We start from the raw sequence: 22,897 nt of genomic DNA on the forward strand, positions 1-22,897 counted from the left end.
GTAAGTGCAGCTTTTTAAAGAAAGGGTCCTGGGAAGCTATGATAGCCATTTATAGCAGAAAAGAAACATTTCATGAAACAATTGTGGTTTGTTTGTTTCAGTGAAAGTGTAAGAAACTAATTTTTTATGTGTTTGGATATTTTATTATATACGATTAATTTTTTTTACTCAAAATAATTAAATTTTGTGTGAAAAAGGTGGTGATATTTTTTTAAAAAATTATATTTCATGATATTTTTTTAATAACATAAAAAATTTCAAAATACTAAAAGTCAAATTTTAAAATATATTATATTATATTTAATTTTATAATTTTTTATAATTAATTTATCATCATCATCATTATTATACAAATATTTTTCATATAAACAACTTACATATTTATTCTTTTATTTTATTGATCCAAACAAGTAAAGATTTTTTTCCCGTTTTATAATTTATTTTTATCCATCCAGACAACACATATTTTTCATCCCAATTCTCTTATATATTTTTTTATCATTATATTCATTTCACTTGTTTTTTTTTTCTACTCATTTTCTATCACATATAAACATAGCATTAGTGTAATCAAAACTCATGACTGTATTGTTATTATCATTGTAGTCTAATTCTAATTTTATTTAATTTATAGTGAATATATTTCACCTAAATAATTTTTATTTATAAAAATAAGTAAAAAGAGGTTACTTGTGAATAGGGTTGGCGAATAAATATTTAACTCGTTTGGATCAACCCATTATCAGTGACACGTTTTAGGGGATCAAGCAAAAATAATAATAATTGAACTTGCAAAAGTATTCAAAACAGGTAAATTTTGGTTTTTATGAGTTTTGCATGCATGAAGTTTGATTATATCAAATTGCATACGTTTGAATTTAATCCAAACTTAAAATTTGAAGCACAAGCCTTATACTTTATTAAGTATAATCAAATTGACTCAATTGAAAAGACCTATTTTGTCAACTTTACCTGTGAAGTTATAAAGTATTTAAATTAAAAGGATGACGATTTCTAATGTTAAACAATTTTACAAAATTAGAGGTTCATAATTTTGGTTTACAACATTAGTTTAAATATTTGAGTATTCAAATAGAATTATATTTTTTAGTTTCACGTTTAGATTAACTTCACGAACCTTACCTGTATTTTCTTTTGTTACATCTATTCTATATGTTATATGAGAGTTTATCACACTATTTATTTATGAAGCCTTTAGCAAGAATATAACTACAATTAATAAAAATAAATAAAACACCGGATGTACAACATACAAATGAATAGATGTTTGAATCTAATTTTATATTACTAGTGCTTGTTTGGATGTGTGTTAAAATTTCCCAAACTTAAATATGAATATGTGGACTTCATTTGAATATTGTATTTGACAGATATAGGTTTAATCCGGATAAACTCATAGATAAATTATTGTAAAAAAAAAAGAAAAATAATATAAAAAATCAATAAAACATTTTTTGTAAGTTAAACTTAATTTACAATTATCTATTTTTTTAAAAATTACTCTTACTTAACTTATTTAAAAGTTAAAGAGATAAGATATTTTTTACTTACAGAAGAAATTTTATTCATTTTTTTTCTTATAAGTAATTATCCATAAGTTTACAAAAATATGATCATAATTAATTTTGTCTCCAGTAAACATAAAATTAGAATTCTTTCATTAAACTCATTTTTAAATAAAATAAATTATATGTCATTAAGTTTTTTCAAAGTCAAAATTTATAAATATTCACTCAATTACATTGATTAAAATATCCTAAATTTATATTTATCTTAGACTTACACCTACATAATTTGAAGCACTCGGATCTTGTTATTAGGTTTAAATCTAAGACGAAGAATGCGACCTTTATTTCCCCCTTTCTTGTAGAGTCTTTTATGCATCACTATTTTGGAGTCCTTTGAGGCTAGATGGACGTAGAGTGGGGACCAATTGATGAAGGGCACGAGCGATAGACAGATTTTATGTGGCTGACCTATGGAGTTGTTGGTTTGACTTGAAAGGAGGGGGAACATCCCATATGAGGTACACTTTTTGTTCGCTACACAATCTTCAACCCTTGTTTTAACAGTGTTCATATTTTGGTCCTTCTCAGTTTACTATTTAGGACAAACTATATAAAAGATGTCCGATATATTATTTAAAATTCCCACAAATTATTTTTTAAAAAATTTTGAAATATTATTAATAAATTTATAACATCAAGCTATTATTAAGACAAAAAGAAAATTATCAATTTCACACTTAAATTCTTCAATTACATTTAAAAAATTAGTTTAATTTTTTTAATATTTTTTAAATGATGAGAAATTAACTTTTCTATTGTTATAAAATTCGACTTAAATTTTGTGTGTGTCATTTATTCTCTCTCTTTTGACCTTATTTCATTGACGAATCTAGAAGTTCATAGAATCTAAAACCCTAAAGTTGACTTAAGAGATAACATTAGGAGATTTGCTATGCATTTTAGATTAAAACAACAAGGAAAGAGAGGTCAGCCTGATTAGAATTAAGTTTTAGTGTTGTTAGAAAAGGATTTAGAATTAGTTTTCAATCACATTTCACCGTCTCAAATTGACTTTTCATGGTAAGACTCATAAAATTGTGGGAGATATATAAAATAGATCTGTTCATCCAATAGAGTTAATTACTTTTAAAGAGAAAAGTTTTAACATTTTTATAGGGTAAAATTGATTAATACAAGATCCAAAAATTATATCTTTCATATTTTAAAAATATTTTTATATTACCAACTAAATAAAAACATTTCCTTATAAAATAACATACCTAACACATGGATCTACTTTTTAAAAATTAAGTAATTTACCAAAATTAGTTTTATTAATTTTCATTTTTTTTTTATCACAATGAATTCTTAAGAAAGAGCGGCATGAGCCAACGGAAGCATCACCTTCACTAAATGTGAAAAATTTGGCCTAAATTTTAATGAAATAAAAAGGAAAGAAAACAATAAGAGAAAATGATATTAACTCTTGCTTTACAATCTCAGAAATCTGATTATAACGAGAGATAGGGAAAAAAGAAATAGATCAAAATGTGAGATAAGTAATATGACGAAAAAAAAAATGGGTAGGGCATATATGATATAAATCCCTTGGTCTTGGGTAAGAATTGTGCTAGCTTAACACATGACACTCAGATAGCGGGAGATAAACAATCATAACGCATTAATTTTATATACACGTTAAATTATTTTGAAACAAATAATACCGTAATCTTCATTGGAGAACAACAATTGATCACACTCAATTTCATATCACTACAAACTTCTGAAGCATATCGCTCTATTTTTGTTTTCTCTATTCCTCACCTGATGCTTTTCTGTTCAGACGCCCTACCCCCTCCAAGGCTTTATTTGCAACAATAGAATTTCTAAATTCTTGATGATACCGAAAGCACAAAAAAAGACAGAAAACATGCATGCATATTTTGTAGACCCAAGTGTCATCTAGCTCTGCAATGTAGCCTAAGGATGAGGAGAAAAAGGTGGTGCTGGAGGCCATTTCCCATACTTGGGGTGATGGAAAAAGTGCTTTGGAGGGAACTTGTGAAGAGGTGGAAGTGGCTTGAATGGTGGAAGCTTTGGGAATGGAGGAAGTGGTGGAAGTGGCTTGAATGGTGGAAGCTTTGGGATTGGAGGAAGAGGTGGAAGTGGCTTGAATGGAATGGGTGGTAGAACAATTGGTGGGCATGGCTTAATGATTGGAACCGGTGGGGTTGGAGGAGGAGTAACCTTTGGTGGACATGGAATAATAGGAGGCTTAACCTTTGGTGGGAGTGGTGGTGGCTTAACCGTTGGTGGTAGTGGTGGAATAACTGGGGGCTTAATCTTTGGTGGGAGTGGTGGCGGCTTAACCTTTGGTGGTAGTGGTGGAATAACTGGGGGCTTAATCTTTGGTGGGAGTGGTGGCGGCTTAACCTTTGGTGGTAGTGGTGGAATAACTGGGGGCTTAATCTTTGGTGGGAGTGGTGGCGGCTTAACCTTTGGTGGTAGTGGTGGAATAACTGGAGGCTTCACCTTAGGTGGGCATGGAATAATAGGAGGCTTAACCTTTGGTGGGAGCGGTGGTGGAATAATTGGAGGCTTAACCTTTGGTGGGAGCGGTGGTGGAATAATTGGAGGCTTAACCTTTGGTGGGAGCGGTGGTGGAATAATAGGAGGCTTAACCTTTGGTGGGAGCGGTGGTGGAATAATAGGAGGCTTAACCTTTGGTGGAAGTGGTGGTGGAATAACAGGAGGCTGCACCTCTGGTGGGCATGGCTTATTGGGAACTGGTGGTGAAATAGGAACATATGTAGGTGGTGGAGGCTCCTTATTGATAGGAAAAGGAGGAAAGTGAGGGTGTTTATGGAAGATGAGTGGATGTTTGTGGAAAGGCCAAAAGAAAGCTGAAGGGCAGGTCGCTGATGAAAATTTGAGCTTCCCAGAAGGACCAAGGGTGTATTTGTCATCAGTGTTTGACTTAATCACAATTTTGGTGTTATACAAGCCATCATTTGCAGGACATGGTGTAGCCGATGCACTATGTAGCTGAGCATAGCATTCTTCTTTGAGTTCACCAGCTTTTACAATGTCATGTGGAAGAGACACTCTGAAGTTTCCATTTTCATCAAGCTCACCAACCCCTCTCGTTTCAAAGTCTCCACTTGCTGCCTTGCAGTATACTGTTACACGTAGCCCTACACAAAGTAATGCACAATATTGTTACATGCAATCCACAATTACAAAGTGCCTAGCCAATTCACATGGCAGTAACCATGCATTATGGTCCACATTCATGTTTAATAGAAAACAGCCCTTTTATTGTTTTTAAAGTTCAAACTCAAAATAGTTCGAAGGAACCATAAATCTCAAATTCCTACATCCATTTAGGTAGGAGAAGCATGAGAGTAAAATCCGTAAGGTTTTTCACATTTGCCACGTCTTTCACTGTAAAAATCTATACCCCACAAAATGAACATGTAACGTTAGTGTGTTCACAAGTACACTAATATATACAACTGTGGTTGAAAATAAATCTATGATATGCAATGTACTATGTCTTTGAGACAAGGTACCTGAGAAAGCCTTGGCAGTTTTAATGTTGTTCTGCTTACAATCTGCACACTCTCCCAGACCAACTACCTCGACTGTACTATGGTCACCATAGCAAAAGTTTGCTACCACAAAAAGCACAGACAACCAGAAGCACACAAGTGCTCCTTGGCGCTGGGTGAAAATCTGCATAAGGAACTGCAATTACGTACAATTCCAATATGACAATAAGCAAGAAAAGAATGAAGGAGACTTAGAATTGAGAAGCTGTAAAGCTTCTGTAGTTTGATGAAAAGGTGATGAGAGTGGTAAGCCTAATATATAGTAACAATATTGGATATTAGCTCCCAAAACTCGCCGACACAGAAATTAAGTAGATCACATGGTGCAAGGGTCCAATGTGTGAGTAGGATTCTCAAAGAAAAAGACATTAACGTGCACACACCTGTTTCCATAAACATATGGCTTTATCTAATTCATTCAATGCATGATTTCTCAACCGCACAGCTAAACGTAAATCTTTATGTGGAATATCTGTCACAACCTACTTAAATGGCACTAATAAATGCATTTTACATTACATTACTGCTCCGTTGTTTTGATTTGACCAAAAACATTGTAATAGTATTATAGTACGATGTCCGATATATATGTATAGGTTTATGTATATTTAAGTATATATTTAATAAGAAAAATTATATATTTCTCAAACTTATTCGAATTGAATAGGATTACTTTACAGTGCCAAAAGTAACTCTATATCAGTTAATTCATGTGTTAGGTGTCGTTAAAATTTATTTCAAGAAAGAAATATTAAATTATTTATTTAGTATTAAAAAATAATTTGATCTCAATTTAATCACTAAAAAAACTAAATTTAATAAAAGAACTATTGTAGTAATATGTATAGATTCTTGTGTTTCTTTTGTTCACCATAAAGGATGACTTTTCCCTAACAGCCAACAGAAATTCCGAAGTTGAGCTGTTCAGTGTTACGCCGAGATTAACGTGAATCGCTTAAGTCAATTGATTCTTTATCAACTGTACCACACAATCATTAATAAGAAAGACAACTCAATGAACACGACGTAGTCACGCATACACCATAATCACTAGTCAGTCTTTGAAAGTTCTCTCTCAAATGTGTTAAATATTGTGATTCACCAAATGGATTATTGATAGAAAGATATATAGCAAACGAATAAGAATAAAGAAGCCACACACACACACACACACATATATATATATATATATATATATATATGATGTTACCAGAAAAGGAATGAGGATAACAAAAGCAGGTAGAAAAGTACATTGTTCCAAAACAAATACTGCCCTTGATAAAATTAGTTTTCTTCTCGTTATATGCACACAGTGATAAAAGGCTTGATAATATTCCTTCAACCTTATTACTAAAGTTATTTTAATTAAATCACATATACTAAAAATTTTATTATAATTAATTAACGTTTTAATTTTTGAAAGGTAATTACAATATTTATAAAAGAAAAATACGAGAGAAAATAACAAGTAATTATAAAACTCTGTAACTAATATTATATATATATATATATTAAATATTATAATTTTTTTATAAATACTGTCCTTTATAAAATTAGTGTTCTTCTTAACACATGCACAGATAGATAGAATACTCGATAAATTTTTCAATAATTTTTTATAAAAATTAAAAAAAAGTAATAAAATGAAATGATTTTTTCTACAAGTTAAAATTAAGACATGATTATCTATTTTTTTTTAAAAAATTCCTCATCTAATTTTTCTGAAATGATTAAGAGTATAAGTTATTTTTAATTTATAGAAAAATTTTATTCAAATTTTATATTTTCTTCTCCCACAAATACTTATCTAAAAACTTACTTAAACCGGACCAATATTCCTTCTCCCAAAAAGAAAAATTACTCCCTTCAACCTTATTTGCAAAATTATTTTAATCAAATCATATATATTAACAAAATTATTATAATTAGTTAACATTTTAAATTTTTAAAAGGTAATTATAATATTCTAAATTTATTTTCTTTAAAGTAAATTTATATTATCCTGTTATTAAGATGTTGAAAATTGTCAATATTTATAAAACTCTGTAAATAATATTATATATATTAAATATTATTCAAAAAGCATTTGAAAAGTCTTGTAAAAAAGACGAAAAAGAGGAAGTGAAGAACAACATAACTAAATGATATATAAAGAACAGTATTACTAGTTTAGACTTGAAAGAAAAATTGGCTGTCGTAAAAGTAGAAAAATAGAGTGAAACTTCATTGTTTTAGTGCTGTTTCGTGGGATAAGTATGTTTATATTTAATTGCCGCTTTTGTAGTTTCTGGGTTGAATTTCAATTCCGGAATTTCACACTATGGGGATAAAATATCTATTATCCCTATCATATCATTGATTGAATATATGTATAACTGATAATTGTTTATTGAATTTATTTCGTTTGGAAAGCAAGGAGAGTTCTATCAATTATAGAAACAAATGTGACGTTTTGCTAATTGCTACTATACATAGTACATAGTTGCCAACCCCGTTCTAGCATCGCTATCCTTTGTTAATGACTAATGATCATATCCTCCAACTATGGCGAAAATGGTGTTAAATACTATATAACCAAAGCTAAAAGCATTTAATAAATACAATCACTACAATGAGTGCATAGTCGCCTCAAGTGTCGTGTGTTCAACGTGACTTGCTACTGAATGAATGAAACATTTAATTTGCGATTTTTTTTATACCATCTTGCAACTTTTTTCTCGACAAATTTTATAGAATAATGTTATGTTCTTATTGTAATACATTTTTATTAATTTTCTCAATATTATATAAAAAATAAATATATTTAATATTTATAAATATAAGAAGTAATTAATATTTGTTTTCAATAATTAGAAGAATTATTAAGAGAATAATATAAGATATTTAAAAGTATTGATATAAAAGTATGTATAAATTTAGGAAACATTAACTAATCAGCAGAAACTTGATCATAAATTCCAGAGACAATCAGTCGCCATATATGCATTTGTTGTGACAGATACATCAATTGTAAGCAAAAAAAGTTTTGCAGTGGCAGTGGCCAGTCTACTATCTTTCGTATCTCTTTATTTCTCTTTTCATTAATTAATTAATTAGTTAATTTATTATAATAGCTAGCAGCCCATATAATACACATATTTTATTTTTAAATATATAAAATATGTAATAAATTATTTAAAATATTAATATTTTTATTTAATTCTATGATTACAAATAATATGTATCAAAATGATAAATATTTAATAAATTATAATAAATATAAAATATGCTTTATGTCAGAATAATATGTAAATAAAGATATTAAAAAAAATCAGAAGTTTACATAAATAATAAGAAAATTTTAAAAATGTAAACATAGAGATTCACGAATGATATATAATATAGAAATTGATTTATTATTGACTTATCTTTTTACTCCAGTCTTATTTAAAATATAGACACCCAATAAACATATTCAGGTATTACAAAGTCTTTTTTTTTCTCATTACAGAATAGATCCTTTTTTAAAGATTGACGTGAGGTGAAGAAAGGAAAAGTTAGTTAACGGATGTTGAAGCACTCCTTATAGATTATTCACATGATATTAACATATATAACTTCTCAGATTTTGCAGTAAGATCAGATAATAAAATGGTTTGTGTAAACATTTATACTTCTATTATTTATTATTTTCCTATGATGGATTATAAAAAATTATATTATTTAGTTCTAATTTTATACCTTCTAAAAATCTATTTTAAAAGCCATTTATAAGTCCCATCTATAATTTTTTTTAAAAGTAATTCTATGTTTTTCAAAATTTAAACTCCAAAAGTAATTTATGATTAACCTTAGAAATTAAATTTCTCAATATGTTAAACACAATTCAAAAATCAAATTGAAAAAATGAGCATAAATAAATCCAAATAACAATCACCCAATCTATCTGATTAACCACCAAGAAATGTCCAATCCTCTCTTAAAGTTAACTTGATAGTAAATTAAGTCCAATCTAATTTTAATATCCACCCTCGACAGCTGTACCACATTATTATTGTTCCTCATGAAAGATGTTTTTCTGTTAGCTACATTCTCAATGTGCCTCCTAAGTATTTTTTCTGACCCACAATTGAAGCTGTCTTGAGCCTTACCCTGCCCCACCAACATCCTCCCATTTTCTATGGTTCCAAATTCCAAAAATAGTATTTAAGATTTAACTACCACAAAGACCATATAATACAGCGTCAAAATCCCATCTCAACATAAATGTCTTACCCCCCACAAATACACTTTCATTATCTTCCATTAATTAGGGTCCCTAGCAATAAATATAAAACAAGGTAAGACAGAGAACTAGAAACCAAAATTCCAAATTCGCCCACAATGAACACAAAATATAGATAAAATAAACATTATCTAACAAAAATTCTGCCACATCTCAAAAGTTGTATCCTTCCTAACTCAGATTCCTGTTAATTTAATTTAGAAAAAGCTCAACTTCATTGGAAGGAAAATTAAAAAAAAAAAAAAGGTTATAATTCTTTTAAGCTACAACAGGAAAGGTAGGTCTCTTTCAGCCAAAATTTCAGAACTACTTCCTCATGCTCGCTCAAACTCAAACCTAGTCTGTTACAGGATTCTGTACTCCATGTGTGGCTGAACTTGAGAAATTGGTTGCCTACTTCTTCTTCTTTGACTTGCTTGACAGAGACTGAGTATATGCAGTTCCCTGAGTGTCAAAATACAGTGCACAGAAAGAGATTTCAGAAGCCTAGTAATGTTACAGGCTGAACCATGAAACATATCAGCCAATTAGTATGTATATCATAAAGCATAAGAACAGACCTGTAGCCATTCATCTGTTGACGCGTCAGTAGCCCTAGTCCCCACTTCAACTTTTGGAGCCCTTTTTGTTTTCTGAACAAAATTTTATATGCAGCACCAAATGAGATTATCAGAAAGAGAAAGCAAATAAGTGGCTTTTATTAAAAAGCTTGAGATTCTTTTATAAATTAAAATTCTTATAAGCTGCCTTTCTTAATATTATGTGTAAAGATCTGATAACTAAGACCAGTCCCAAAATTATATATCAAATTAAGAGAGAAACTCTTGTATACTCCAGGAGTAAATGGATTTTTTTGGCTCTAGATAACTTAAAACTCAAACCAAGATGACACTAACCACATCAGTTATAGCTGAAAAACATGCAATGCAAATATGATTTGTTCCACTAGACTGCCACTTATTTTACAGTTCTCTTGGTCCCTGGACTCTAAACAATATCACACAAAGGAAAATTTCATAGTAGTATTCATTATGGTAATGGATATATGGTAGAGAATATAATACACTGCCAAATCCCAATTAGCATGTAGCCAGACTCTTTAATGAACCATAGAGATAGGAAGTGTCATATAACTCTTTTGAAGTAATGCTCGTAACAAACCATACTTTGCAAAAATAATTAAATAACAAGAGAACCAGATAATTCTTGACAAACGATCTGTGATCTCATGACATATCATAGTTCAATCAAACAAGTTCACAGTTTGAGGAGAAAAATAGACCAATTAAGGTGATAAGTTTATGGAGAGTATCATTAGCAAACTATAGCAGTGAAGGCAATCCTTGATAGCCCATTATTTTAAAAAAATATATATTTTAGTACCTTAGATAGGTGTTGTATTTGACCATGAATCCATAGCCCCAGGAGGACGAGTAGAGCAGCCCCAAGAGTAACAAGGAAAACAGATTCCATGCTAAGAAAACCACCAGATTCAAGAACTTCAACAGTGCCATTAAAGAAGGTATTTTGGAATGGTTGGTCATCAATCTCATATATAATCGTTCCCACAAGATCAAAAGTTCCAGGCTGCATAACAAAAAGATCATTAGGCATAACATGTATAATAGTCCATTGAAATATTTTACTCATTGAGAAACTAAAGCTAAAAGAATAGGCCTTCAAAGCAATGGGATACCTGCAAGAACTTACTAACTGCAAATAAATATGGGAAAGTAGCCTGTGCTGACGCTGGTACAGAACCATTGTTGAAACCCTGCAATTAAAAAAAAAAACTTGAATGTAAAATATTTATGCAAGACCAATATCTGAATCAAAACCGGGTAAATAGCAAACATTCACGAGAGAAAAGCATGTGCAACCTATTAACCATAAGTTGTCACCTTCCCGGATGGACTTGCAGAACTATTTTAGTTCTTTGGCCACTATCTAAGATGACAGAATCATAGGCTATTATCGTATTTTATGGGAAACAGAAATTCTGGATGAAACAAAATGTAACCGGAAAATATAAAAAATATATCCTCATCTCCTTTTCTAGCACACAGCAGCGGCCGCATCAGATCTATGATATTCATACAAAAATATGCTGAAAAGCCATTGCCAATATAGAAGGCAAGTAGAACATTCCTTGTCATATGAAGATTAACAGTTCTAGAATTGTATGTCCTAGTCTTTCAAGGGAACAAAAAAACAGTAAGTGTTATCTCCAAAATCTAGGGGCACCCAATCGATACATACTTCACATTTACTACCCAAGGCTTTTACCGGAAAATTTGAAACTCTTGCTGTTACAATAAATAATTAACAAATTCCAGTATTGGTTCTAAATTCTATGAAATCCTCGCCAATTTTTATCAAGCACAACTAATCATTGAAAATACTTTTGGGAGAATAATTCTTAATAAAAAATAAACAGCATTTAATTTGGATATTTGACTACCAATTATTACCTGAGCAGTAAGATTTTGAACCAGCAGACGATGATCAAAAGGAAGGTGAATACTAGCCTTGATCGCTATAACATTCAAGCTTGAATCCTCTGTTTTCAGTCCTTAAAATGACAATCAGCCAATCAGATAATGAATGAATATCTCTGTTGTCATTTTTTTTTCCATGCTCCCCAAATATGGAAAGAAGATTATGTGAATAAAACATGCAAAATGAAGCTATGTTGTCATAAGACACAAACAAATGGCATAACTAATGAACTGTGATAAGCAAAACATTTAAGAAACTCAAAAACATCAAACTGCAAGCTAAAATACAACAATGAATATCAAATCAAATTTGATTGAATTACCATCATTTTTTACACCAACTAGCAGCTCCGTCTCTTCTCCAGCAGTTATCACTGCATCATATTCACATGAACAAACCAAATTAATCCACCATTGAATAAGAACAAAAGAATGCATTATGAACCATATTTTTGTGCACTATAAAGAATAATTCTTACATCTTGCGCTATTTCTGGGAAACACACATATTGTATCAATTCCCGGAGCAGAAGGGAAGGCCCCATCACCGAAGTCCTGCACATCGTCATCAACAATGCCAATATCACTTGATTCTTCAGTGGTCTCAACAGCATCGTCCGAGTCTGATTGGCACCTAGCAACTAGCATGTAGAAAGAACCACATTTAATCATGGCCATGCATAAAATGATGGACACATGCCTATCAAGCTATTCTTGAGATCCAATGGGGTAAATAGAATAAGAAATAGCAGAGAGTAAGAGACAAATTAAATCCAGGTTCTAGCCAAGAAGATGACGATTTTAACATACATGTATGTTTGACAAAACTTAGAGTGAAATCAACAAAACCATATTGAATCCAGATAAGCATATCATTCATCAGAAAAATAAATTTGAAATCTATGATAAAAAATACATATTGAATTTACATGCAAACTAATGCTTTCGAAAGTTGGTTCTAAAAATCCTTTTTATATATATATAAAAAAATGCCAAATGCCTGATTATATACGATGCCCAACATTAAAAAAGCGATCTTTTCAATCTCTCAAACTTCAAAGTGGGAATGCAGTGTAAGCAATCAAAGCAGAACAAAACACATGGTCCCAACAACGATCAGAATCCCCAAAAATTCAAAATTTAATTATTAAAAAGCAGATCAGAACTCAAAGAAAGCAACTGAGTCGGTACAAAAGTAAAAATAAGATCTTTTTCTTGCAGAAATCAAACAACAAAACAGGAAATCGTAACATGAAAGGAAGCAAGGATCGCAGGTAAAACGGATCTAGATCTAGAGTTAGGGGAGCAGACCTTGGAGAAGAGGGGAAGCGAGGAGGAGAAAAGCGAAAGAAAAAATCCAAAAGGGGTTGATTGAAGCCATGGTGATGAAGGTGAAAGGTAGGTGGTGTCACGAATTCCAAAAGAAACGTGTGAATTTTCAACCCTGAAACGTGAAAACCAGAGATTTGTAACGTTTGGGGGTTCCAGGAACGACTTCGAGCAACGACGTCGTTTCAATTTGTCTCGTAGTCACTTGGCTTAGATGTCGGGTTTATAGCTTTTCATTGGTCCTTTTACGTGGCAGTTAGTGACTCACTTATCGTATTCATCTTAACTAACAAATTAGTATCTTAATTTCGCTTATCTCTATCATAACTAAACTATTACGCTTTTTTTCTTGTTTTATCTTTTAACTAAGTTTGTTTTTCTATTAATTTTTTGTACGTTAAATTTGAATTCTTATTCTCAAAGAAGAGAATTTTTAAAAGTTTTTTTTATAATTTTATCTTATTTAATATAATAAAAATATTTTCAATTAAAACTAAAAATACTGATTCTTTTAAAATTTATAAAAAATTTAAACTTAAAAATATTCAGAAAATATATCTTTAATTTTGTATTTAAAAATATTAATCAAATATACAAGAAAATCAATTGCGTATTTAAATTAATTATTGGCCATTTATTTTTATAAAATTAATTTAAAATCATCAAGGCATGGATTGAATTTATATAACACAAAATTAAATTCATTTTAAATCTAATAATATAGATTGGATTTTAAATTATTTTATTTTATTTTTTAAAAATTAATTTAAAATTAGTTTTAAAATTTGAATTTAATTTAAAACTAATTTTAAATTCAGTAAAATATATTATAAATATTTTTATATTATTATTAAATTATTATATTAAAAAATAAATTTTATAATAATTAATATAAAATTATATTTGTATATATTTTAATAAATTAATAATATAATTCTTCTACATTCATATTATATTAAAATTATATTTATATTTTTTTACTTTATACTATTTATCTATTATAAAAATTAATTATATAGATTAAATTTTAAACTAATTTATTTTTTTAAAAGCAATTTAAAATTTATTTTAAATTTTAAATTTAATTTAAAGACGGTTTAAAATCTAGTTTTAGTTGAAACTAGTTTTAAATCTAATATTTTATATTAAATTAGTTTTAAATCTAGTGTTAAGTCAAATTAGTTTTACATTTAAATTTAATTTTTAAGAAAAAAATAATTTTATTAAAAATTTAATTTAAATATAATTGACAAAATAAATATGTTATAAGCTTCGGTTATGGAATACACCTTTAAAAGTAAATCAATTACGTCTGTAACATGAATAATATATAATTATTTTAATTTAAATAATATAAAGCAAAATTTTATTGTTATAAAGAATATTTCAGCAAACACTAAAAAATCAGAGAAATTATGAAATAATAGGTTAAAATGTGAAGTTTAATGCGACAGTGCACTTCTTGTAAAGGATTCAATGATCATACTCACGGCACTGAATAACATAATCTGAGTTCAGCCTATTATCCATTCCACAATCTGCAGAAACACAAGTGTGAAACCACACTTCACTCTCAAAAATTGATTTTTAATAAATTAAATTTGATTTTACTAGATGGGATTCAAAACCTATTTCATCCAGATAAAAATAGATTGGATGCTGAAATTTTTTTAAAAAATTCAAATTTTTAAATTTAGTTTGTTTTAGTTATGGATTGAATTATTAAATTTGAATTTTTTGTAAACTCCTACATATATCACAATGCGAAGAGTTAATTTTAGCCCTAAATTGTTTTAATTTTTTTACTTAAATTTTTTTAATCAAATTATTAAATTTTAATTAAATTAAAAAAATAATTTCAACTTAATTTTACATCCTACTAATCTTTAAAAAATTTATTCATTTTTATTAATTTTGTTATTTTTAAATTATTTCATATCTTAAATCTATTATAAGTATTTAGCAATTTAAATAGAAAATAAGAATTAGAATACTTTAGATAACAAATTAAATGTTAAGATTAATTTTTTAAAATTTTTTAAAATTAATAACTTTTTCCTAACAAAATGTTTGGTTTAAGTAATGGTCTCGTGAATTAAATTGTTATCCAAAAATCCTTAATTAAAAACTAAACATGACATGATTTGTATTTTTTTTTTCATTCGGTCTAATTCAAATTCGACCCGAATTGTGCACTTAGATATGGTGTGTGAGTTTACCACCGTAGATTTTGGATTGGATACCTGAAATTATTTTTAAAAATCAAGTTTTTAAATATACTTTGTCTTAGTTATGGATTGGATCATTAAATCTATATTTTTTGCACATCTCCACGTACATCACAATGTGAAGAGTTAATTTTAGCCTTAAATTGTTTTAATTTTTTTACTTAAAAATTTCTAATCAAATTATTAAATTTTAATCAAATTAAAAAAAACAATTTCAACTTAATTTTACATCATACTAAATCTTTCAAAAATTTATTCATTTTATTAATTTTGTTAATTTTAAATTATTTCATACCTTAAATCTATCATTAGTATTTAGCAATTTTAATACAAAATAAGAATTAAATACTTTAGATAACAAATTAAATGTTAAGATTAGTTTTTTTAATTTTAAAAATTAATGACTTTTTCTAACAAAATTTTTGGTTCAAGTAATGGTCTCTTAAGTTAAATTGTTATCCAAAAATCCTTAATTAAAAACTAAACATGACATTATTTGTATTTTTTTTTTGTTTTTCATATGATTTAATCCAGATTTGACCCGGATCGTGCACCTAGACATGGTGGATGAGTCTACTACCTGAAATTTTGGATTGGATGCCTAAATTTTTTTAAAAAAATTTAAATTTTTAAATATACTTTGTCTTAGTTGTGGATTGGATCATTAAATCTATATTTTTTACACATCTCTACATATATCACAATGTGAAGAGTTAATTTTAGCCTTAAATTATTTTAATTTTTTTACTTTAAATTTCCTAATCAAATTAAAAAAAAACCAATTTCAACTTAATTTTACATCATACTAAGTCTTTCAAAAATTTATTCATTTTATTAATTTTGTTATTTTTAAATTATTTCATACCTTAAATCTATTATTAGTATTTAGCAATTTGAATACAAAATAAGAATTAAAATACTTTAGATAACAAATTAAATGTTAAGATTAATTTTTTAATTTTAAAAATTAATGCCTTTTTTCTAACAAAATATTTGGTTCAAGTAATGGTCCCTTTAGTCAAATTGTTATCTAAAAATCCTTAATTAAAAACTAAATATGACATGATTTATATATATATATTTTTTTTGTTTTCCATTTGGTTTAATTCGAACCCGATCCAAGTCGCACATTTGGATGTGGTTGATAAGTCTACCACTAGAAATTTTTTGCATACACAAGAACTCAAATTCGAGACATTACTTAAGGTATACCAAGTTGCTTGTTACTCAGATCTCTGTTGGTGACATGATTTGTATTTAACTCTCTATAAACTAAGTCAAATTGAAACTTTTTTTAGAAAAGATATTGAATGTAGTCAAATATTTTTAAATTTTGATGTATATATATATATATATATATATGGTTAACTTTCACATTCGAGTTCATCACTAATAAAAAGAAACAGAGTAAAGTTAAGGTTGAGATAGATAGAAGTGAAACGAGAGTACAAAAGAACTCAATTACTTGTCTTAAATTTTTCTTAAAAAAACTAATTAACACCCTAACAAAATAATTTTTCAACTAATGACCAAGATGGATGTGCTAATAAGCATATCATATCTCATAGTCTCACAAAAAAATTTAAAAAAAAAATCTTAAATTTTTAAAGTTTTGTTTAAAAGTTGATTTTTAGAGGAAAAATGAAAGGAATGAAAAGACTTATATGATGTAATTCATTATTTAAGAGATTTTATATATAAAAAAAAGAGTTTATAAATGCTTTTGATCACTTTTTTTAACTGTTCAAAAGGGTTTAACAGTCAAATCAACAAGATTACAAAAAAACTCTAGGAATCTCAATGCTAACACCACAAGGCACAAAAAGGAAGTAAAGAGGAAGGAGCTTCATCAAAATAATAGAGGTAAAAAATCATATAAGCTTAATTTTACTAAACAATTAGCATATTGATTAGCCTATTTACAAACATGACTAATTCTGGTAAATTTGACACATTTTAACACATCCCTAATAGCCTTGAGCACCCAAAATAAGGAGTGAAAAGGAGAATGAACCTTTAAAAGTAAAAGCTAGCATCTTTGTAATTACTTTCAATCCAAATAGTATGAAACCCTCCCTTGATCGCAAGCTGCACCCCATGGAAAATACTCTAAAACCCAGCTTCAAAAAGGAGGTAATGAGAGATTCTACTGTAGAATCTAACCAAAAAATAGCCATTACTATTATGAAAAGGACCTCTACAAGTAGTAGCACCTTGAGACTTGGAAATAGCCCATCCACATTTAGCTTTACATGCCTAGGAAGAGGGGGAGTCTACTTGATTCTAGATTGATCATCCACAAGCCTAGAAAGATAATCGGGGTTGTTCTTGCAATCAGAAAACATATGCTTAAAATCACACAGAATCTTATGAATAAGGAAAGTGGGTTGAGTAGAAGAATTATGAAAAATGAATTTATTTTATTTTTTTCCATAAGTGCCACACAATGATTCCAAAAATGTTGTTCCAATTAGACAACTTACTAACATTGTGATTAGACAAATTGAAGACCAACCAATTCATAATACCTTTGCTAAAAAAAATACCCATTGTTGAGGAAAAATAAAGTTCTCCTAGATTTTTTTAGCATAATAGGAATCTCTAAAAACATGTTTTGGAAGCATTTTCACATCTAAGGCAAGTAGGAGATATAACCATGTTTCTATTACACCTGTCCTCATTTGTAAATAGTTTACCATGATCTACTTTCCAAAGAAAAAGGAAAATTTTAGGAGGACCATTCTAGAGCCATACAAATTTAAATATATCAAGTCTTCTATTAGGCTATTGATAAACCTATATAAAAGCTGATAAGTTGATTTAACCAAAAAAATATCATTCTTAGTCAAATTCTAGAACCCTAAATTAGGGCTCCTATGACTAACAGGGGGAGTATAGAAATCAATCTTTGTACAAACTTGATCAAGAAGGAAACCAACAATTTTGGTCCTATCCCAAGAACTATTAGATGTAAATAGAGTCAATTGCAAATCCAAATTATCAGTATGGACAAAGAGTGGGTAGCAAGGGTAAGAAACTTAGAATTCCAGTTATCAATCCAAAACTTGATGGAAGTTTCATTCCCAATAGTTTCGCTTAAACATTTATTAAAAGAAGGCCAAACAGAAGTTAAACATTTTCAAAGATGAGATATTTTTTGACTGTTATTAAGAATAGAGTAATGACCATGACCAAAATTATATTTTTTGCTAAGAATTTGAGCCTACGTAGTATTTGGAGGTAGTAATTAGACTCCACTAAAGCTTCATATATAAGCTTTGTTAAACATTTTAAGATCCCTAAAGCTAAGACCACCTTCTAGCTTAGGTTTATATATTTTTTTCTAACTAATTAAGTGACATTGCTTGTTATTCAAGGAATTTCACATAAAATATTTACAAATATTACTAATTTCATTGTAAACTGAAATAAAAATACGGACAGATTGCATAACATAAAGAAGGATGTTCATAAAACAGAATTAAACAAGTAAAAGTAACCTTTTTAACTAATGATAGAGTTTATTTTCCACAAAAATAATTTTTTTCTAATTTTATCAATAAAAAACAAATTAATTTTTATTAGACTACAATAAAAGATGAAAAGTAAAATCAAAGATTATAATAAATATTTAAAAAAATGAATTTGAGATATCTAATATCGCTTTTAAAAAGACTAAAAAAACTATTATGAAATAAATATTTAATTACATGATGTGACATTATCAAAAACACTAAATTATTACTTTATTAAATTATATATAAAACAATTATGCTAACAGTTTAATTTTACAAGGTATCAAAGAAAATTTTTGTTTAATTAGAGATAACATGAGCTCATTTAATTTTAATCACATAATAATATATAGATAATTAATATTTGCTTTACATATAATTTTATATAATATAATTCTTTTAAATATTTTTTATTTAATATTTTTTTTAAAATAAAAAAATATATTTTGAAATCAAACCTCTTTTAACATTTTAATCTAAAACCTTAGAAATTTTTTTTAAAAAATCTCATGCTAAACACACTTTAATAAAAATCATTCAATATAATATCAGTTTTTATTTTCCAAAATTAATAGTATGTTAGTTACCTTCTTTTGTCATTTGAAAATATTTTTTTTATATGTTTAGTACGGCATTTATTATTATTATTATTATTATTATTATTATTATTATATAAAAATAAATGTTTAATTGTATTTTTTTCCTTATTATATGTATTATTTTAGTCCTTTAGGATTAATTGATCATATTTAATTTTATAATTTTTAAATATTTAATTACTTTTTTTTATTTTGAAGTGAAGAATTTTATTATATTTAATATATTTATATACACAAATATGTATATATATATATATATATTGTATATTTTATATTTATTTATTTATATTAATTAATAAAATATCATATTTTATTAGTTACTATTAAATAAAATTTTGGGAAAAAAATTAATTTAAAATTTTACAAATTTAAAAGAATTACATATAAATAATTAAAATTAAAATCACATATAGATTAAAGGAATTAAAAGTGTAATTAAGTTAAAGATTAAAAGAAAAATAGATATGCAAGGAGAAAAGGAAAATAGATACACGTAAATTATCAATTTTCACATATTCAAAAATCGGAACTTTGTTCTTAGGAATCGAATCTCGATTCCAAACATTTTACGAATAGAGATGTTAGGGGAAAGTGGGGAAGCAGTACAATGATCTCACTGGGAATTGGGCAAAATTGAAGATCATCGACCATAGATAACGAGGTAAAATATCTGATATTAGTTCCTTAGTTATAAGAAAAACTTAAAACGAGCTTGTCGTTGTAATGCTTGATAATAACTTCAATGATTTATCTTTTCATCAGAAAAATTTAAAGGCTATTAGCAGTAATAGACTATGACCTTGTAACTCCTTAAGCGGTAACAGAAAAACACAAATTAAAAATAAATGGTGAAAAATAAAAGCTCTGGTTAGTTTTTAAAAAGGAAGATTCTCTGGGATTTTATCTTATAAGTGCCGCCAGACTAAGTTACTGAGAATTTAGGATATAGTTCTGTGAAATTAAACACTTTTATAAAAAATGTGTTGGAGTGATTTTTTAAGTCATGGTTTTTTTATTGTGGCGAGGATTACTGCATGAAGTAAATCACTTACATTATTTTGATGATTTTGGTTTTCCTTATTCCCCAAAGCTGACACCAATAATCTAAAGTCTGATTAAATTATTCTGCTTGATTAAATCACTTACATTATTTTGATAATTTTGGTTTTTCTTATTCTCCAAAGCTGACACCAATGATCTAAACTTTGATTAAATTGTTCTGCTTTTTGTTACTTATGTATCTACTGCCAAAGGATTGAAGTTGATCCAAATGGATTGTACAGCTGCAAGAAAAACACAAAAGGCTGACCGAGAAAAAATAAGGAGGGATCGACTCAATGAGCAATTTGTGGAACTGGGGAACATTTTAGGTAAATCAAATTTCACTTTCATTAACATAACAAAATTGAGTAGTCTGGTAAAAAAATGTCATTGTTATTTTTATATACTATTGTTTTTCCCGACTTACTGATGATATCCAACTATAAGGTTCTCCTTCATTGAATGATGTGTTAATTAGTGAAGCATTGTAACTGACAGTATCCACATTGTATTGTCTTCATGTTATATAAGCGAAGCATTGGTTTGTATTTTGTTATTTCATTGGTTTGCCCAAAGCATTGGTTCTTCCATAAAGTACTTTAATGCTGCAGTTGTCTTTTTTTTTTTTTAAATAAGAGGAATTTTCTTTGGATCCCTATATTTGTATATGTCAATGACTTGTGCTTTTGAATTTACCTGGTTGGAGTTTGATTATTTTCTACTACATGTAGCAGAGGTTACTTTAAGTTACATATGCTGATAATTTGTATCAAACAAATAGTTGCATGTTGCTTCTTTAGTCATTTGATGTAAAGAACTCATAAGACAACACTTATCTTAAATGACTCTGCCTGTGGTGACTCTGAAATACAGACCCTGATAGGCCCAAAAATGACAAAGCAACCATTCTTGATGAGACAATTCAATTGCTAAAGGACCTTACTTCTCAAATTAGTAAACTTAAGGATGAATATGCTACCCTAAATGAAGAATCCCGTGAGGTAATATTTTTTCTCTCGCTTTGATGAATCACCTTGATGCTTTTGGGACATAAAATAATAAATTAAATACTTTTATTTCATTCAATTTTCAGTTGGCTCAAGAGAAAAATGATCTCAAAGAAGAGAGGGCTTCTCTTAAATCAGATATTGAGAGCTTGAATAATCAGCATCAACCACAGCTTAGAACTATGTGTCCATGGACTGCAATGGATAATTCAGTAACGCTAGCTCCCCCATCATATCCATATCCAGTGCCAATGCCAATGCCAATGCCAATGCCAATACCTCCTGGTCCAATTCCCATGCAATCATACCCCTTCTTTGCTAATCAACGTTCTGCTGTCATCCCTAACCCATATTCAACATATGTTCCTTATTTAGTTCCCAATAACCTTGTTGAACAGCAATCCACCCATTACACATTCCCCCCACTTCATCCAGGTAATCAGTCCTATGTGTCAGGAAAACAAGAATTCAGAAACAAATCATCCAAGGAGAGCAAGGATGAAAAACATGAGGATTCTAATGATGTCACTAAGGACCTTGAGTTGAAGACTCCTGAATCTTCTTCTGATCAGGTTAGTGCTGTGTTGCTTTTCAAGGAAATCTTGTAACCAATAGCTGTGATGGAAGAGGTATTGGATTTAAGTTTGCGTGTGCTTTGGGTATGTTTTTCAGGATTTATCTTTTGGACAAAGGAAATCCAGCCAGTTGTCAAGGAAGGAAAGTGGTTGCACTGAAGTTAGTTTGTTAGGCAGGTGTTCTTCCTCTTGTAGCGTTCAGGATAGCTCATCAAGTAGTGTAGTTCACGAGCGCAAAGGCTCATGAATGATAAAAGGCACATTTTTAGTCAAGTGATTATGCCTTTTGAAGCCACTTTGAAGGTTTTTCCCTTGTTTTTACTGATGCAACTATATGAGGGTATCAGTCACTTGTGTTTCTGCAACTATCTGAGTGATTACAGTGAACCAGTAAACGGTAGTATTGCTAGCAGATGCAAAAGGAAAGAAGAAAAATCTCACAAAGGGAGTTTACTATCTTTCCAATTACGGTTGAATCTTGATATGTGTGTACAATAGAACTATGCCAGCACCTCAGAGACTAATTGAGTAAAATTGAAGTCTTTTGTGAGGGTGTTGTACAATACAAAAAATCAATATGGTGGGTAATATATATTGTTGCTTATGATATGACGAAATTCAAATTGTAATCTTCTAGTCTTTCTAAAATAAAAAAGACAAGTTTGTCAAACAAATTTAAAAAGTATTTTACAAGTCAATAC

The 22,897-nt window shown here is 28.6% G+C and overlaps 3 protein-coding genes across 4 annotated transcripts; 1 reads left to right on the plus strand and 2 right to left on the minus strand.

Moving 5' to 3' along the window:
• Positions 1–3,238: 3,238 nt before the first annotated feature.
• On the minus strand, positions 3,239–5,368 carry LOC113865229 (36.4 kDa proline-rich protein-like). Its single transcript, XM_027499642.1, has 2 exons — positions 5,102–5,368; positions 3,239–4,723 (listed from the first exon to the last, which is right to left on the minus strand). The coding sequence occupies exons 1-2, from the start codon at positions 5,268–5,270 to the stop codon at positions 3,510–3,512; spliced, it is 1,383 nt and encodes a 460-aa protein (XP_027355443.1). The 5' UTR covers positions 5,271–5,368; the 3' UTR covers positions 3,239–3,509.
• Positions 5,369–9,496: 4,128 nt separating this feature from the next.
• Positions 9,497–13,428, minus strand: LOC113864766 (translocon-associated protein subunit alpha-like). Of its 2 annotated transcripts, none has more exons than XM_027498849.1 (8): positions 13,214–13,428; positions 12,382–12,543; positions 12,226–12,276; positions 11,876–11,976; positions 11,101–11,178; positions 10,788–10,991; positions 9,965–10,036; positions 9,497–9,848 (listed from the first exon to the last, which is right to left on the minus strand). In XM_027498849.1, exons 1-8 carry the CDS (start codon positions 13,281–13,283, stop codon positions 9,798–9,800), a joined length of 789 nt encoding a protein of 262 aa, XP_027354650.1. In that variant the 5' UTR covers positions 13,284–13,428; the 3' UTR covers positions 9,497–9,797. The 2 variants fall into 2 exon arrangements, with proteins under 2 accessions (XP_027354650.1, XP_027354651.1); XM_027498850.1 differs by having other exon boundaries at positions 9,578–9,848; positions 11,876–11,964; positions 13,214–13,409.
• A 6,674-nt stretch (positions 13,429–20,102) lies between these two features.
• On the plus strand, positions 20,103–22,660 carry LOC113864765 (transcription factor bHLH121-like). Its single transcript, XM_027498847.1, has 5 exons — positions 20,103–20,234; positions 20,827–20,943; positions 21,488–21,615; positions 21,708–22,193; positions 22,294–22,660. The coding sequence occupies exons 2-5, from the start codon at positions 20,844–20,846 to the stop codon at positions 22,441–22,443; spliced, it is 864 nt and encodes a 287-aa protein (XP_027354648.1). The 5' UTR covers positions 20,103–20,234; positions 20,827–20,843; the 3' UTR covers positions 22,444–22,660.
• Positions 22,661–22,897: the final 237 nt, after the last annotated feature.

The sequence above is a fragment of the Abrus precatorius genome, unplaced genomic scaffold, assembly GCF_003935025.1.
Source record: "Abrus precatorius isolate BTA unplaced genomic scaffold, Abrus_2018 Scaffold4, whole genome shotgun sequence".
In the NCBI taxonomy this organism is placed as follows: Eukaryota; Viridiplantae; Streptophyta; class Magnoliopsida; order Fabales; family Fabaceae; genus Abrus; species Abrus precatorius.

Excerpts from the sequence above, each read along its gene's own strand:
- LOC113865229 (XM_027499642.1), bottom strand. The coding sequence starts at position 5,270 with ATGCAGATTTTCACCCAGCGCCAAGGAGCACTTGTGTGCTTCTGGTTG. Across the intron at positions 4,724-5,101 it reads AACTGCCAAGGCTTTCTCAG|GGCTACGTGTAACAGTATAC; the intron begins GTACCTTGTCTC and ends TACTTTGTGTAG.
- LOC113864766 (XM_027498849.1), bottom strand. The coding sequence starts at position 13,283 with ATGGCTTCAATCAACCCCTTTTGGATTTTTTCTTTCGCTTTTCTCCTC. Across the intron at positions 11,977-12,225 it reads AGTTGGTGTAAAAAATGATG|GACTGAAAACAGAGGATTCA; the intron begins GTAATTCAATCA and ends TGTCATTTTAAG. Across the intron at positions 9,849-9,964 it reads CAACAGATGAATGGCTACAG|GGAACTGCATATACTCAGTC; the intron begins GTCTGTTCTTAT and ends TTTGACACTCAG.
- LOC113864765 (XM_027498847.1), top strand. The coding sequence starts at position 20,844 with ATGGATTGTACAGCTGCAAGAAAAACACAAAAGGCTGACCGAGAAAAA. Across the intron at positions 20,944-21,487 it reads GGAACTGGGGAACATTTTAG|ACCCTGATAGGCCCAAAAAT; the intron begins GTAAATCAAATT and ends TCTGAAATACAG. Across the intron at positions 21,616-21,707 it reads TAAATGAAGAATCCCGTGAG|TTGGCTCAAGAGAAAAATGA; the intron begins GTAATATTTTTT and ends TTCAATTTTCAG.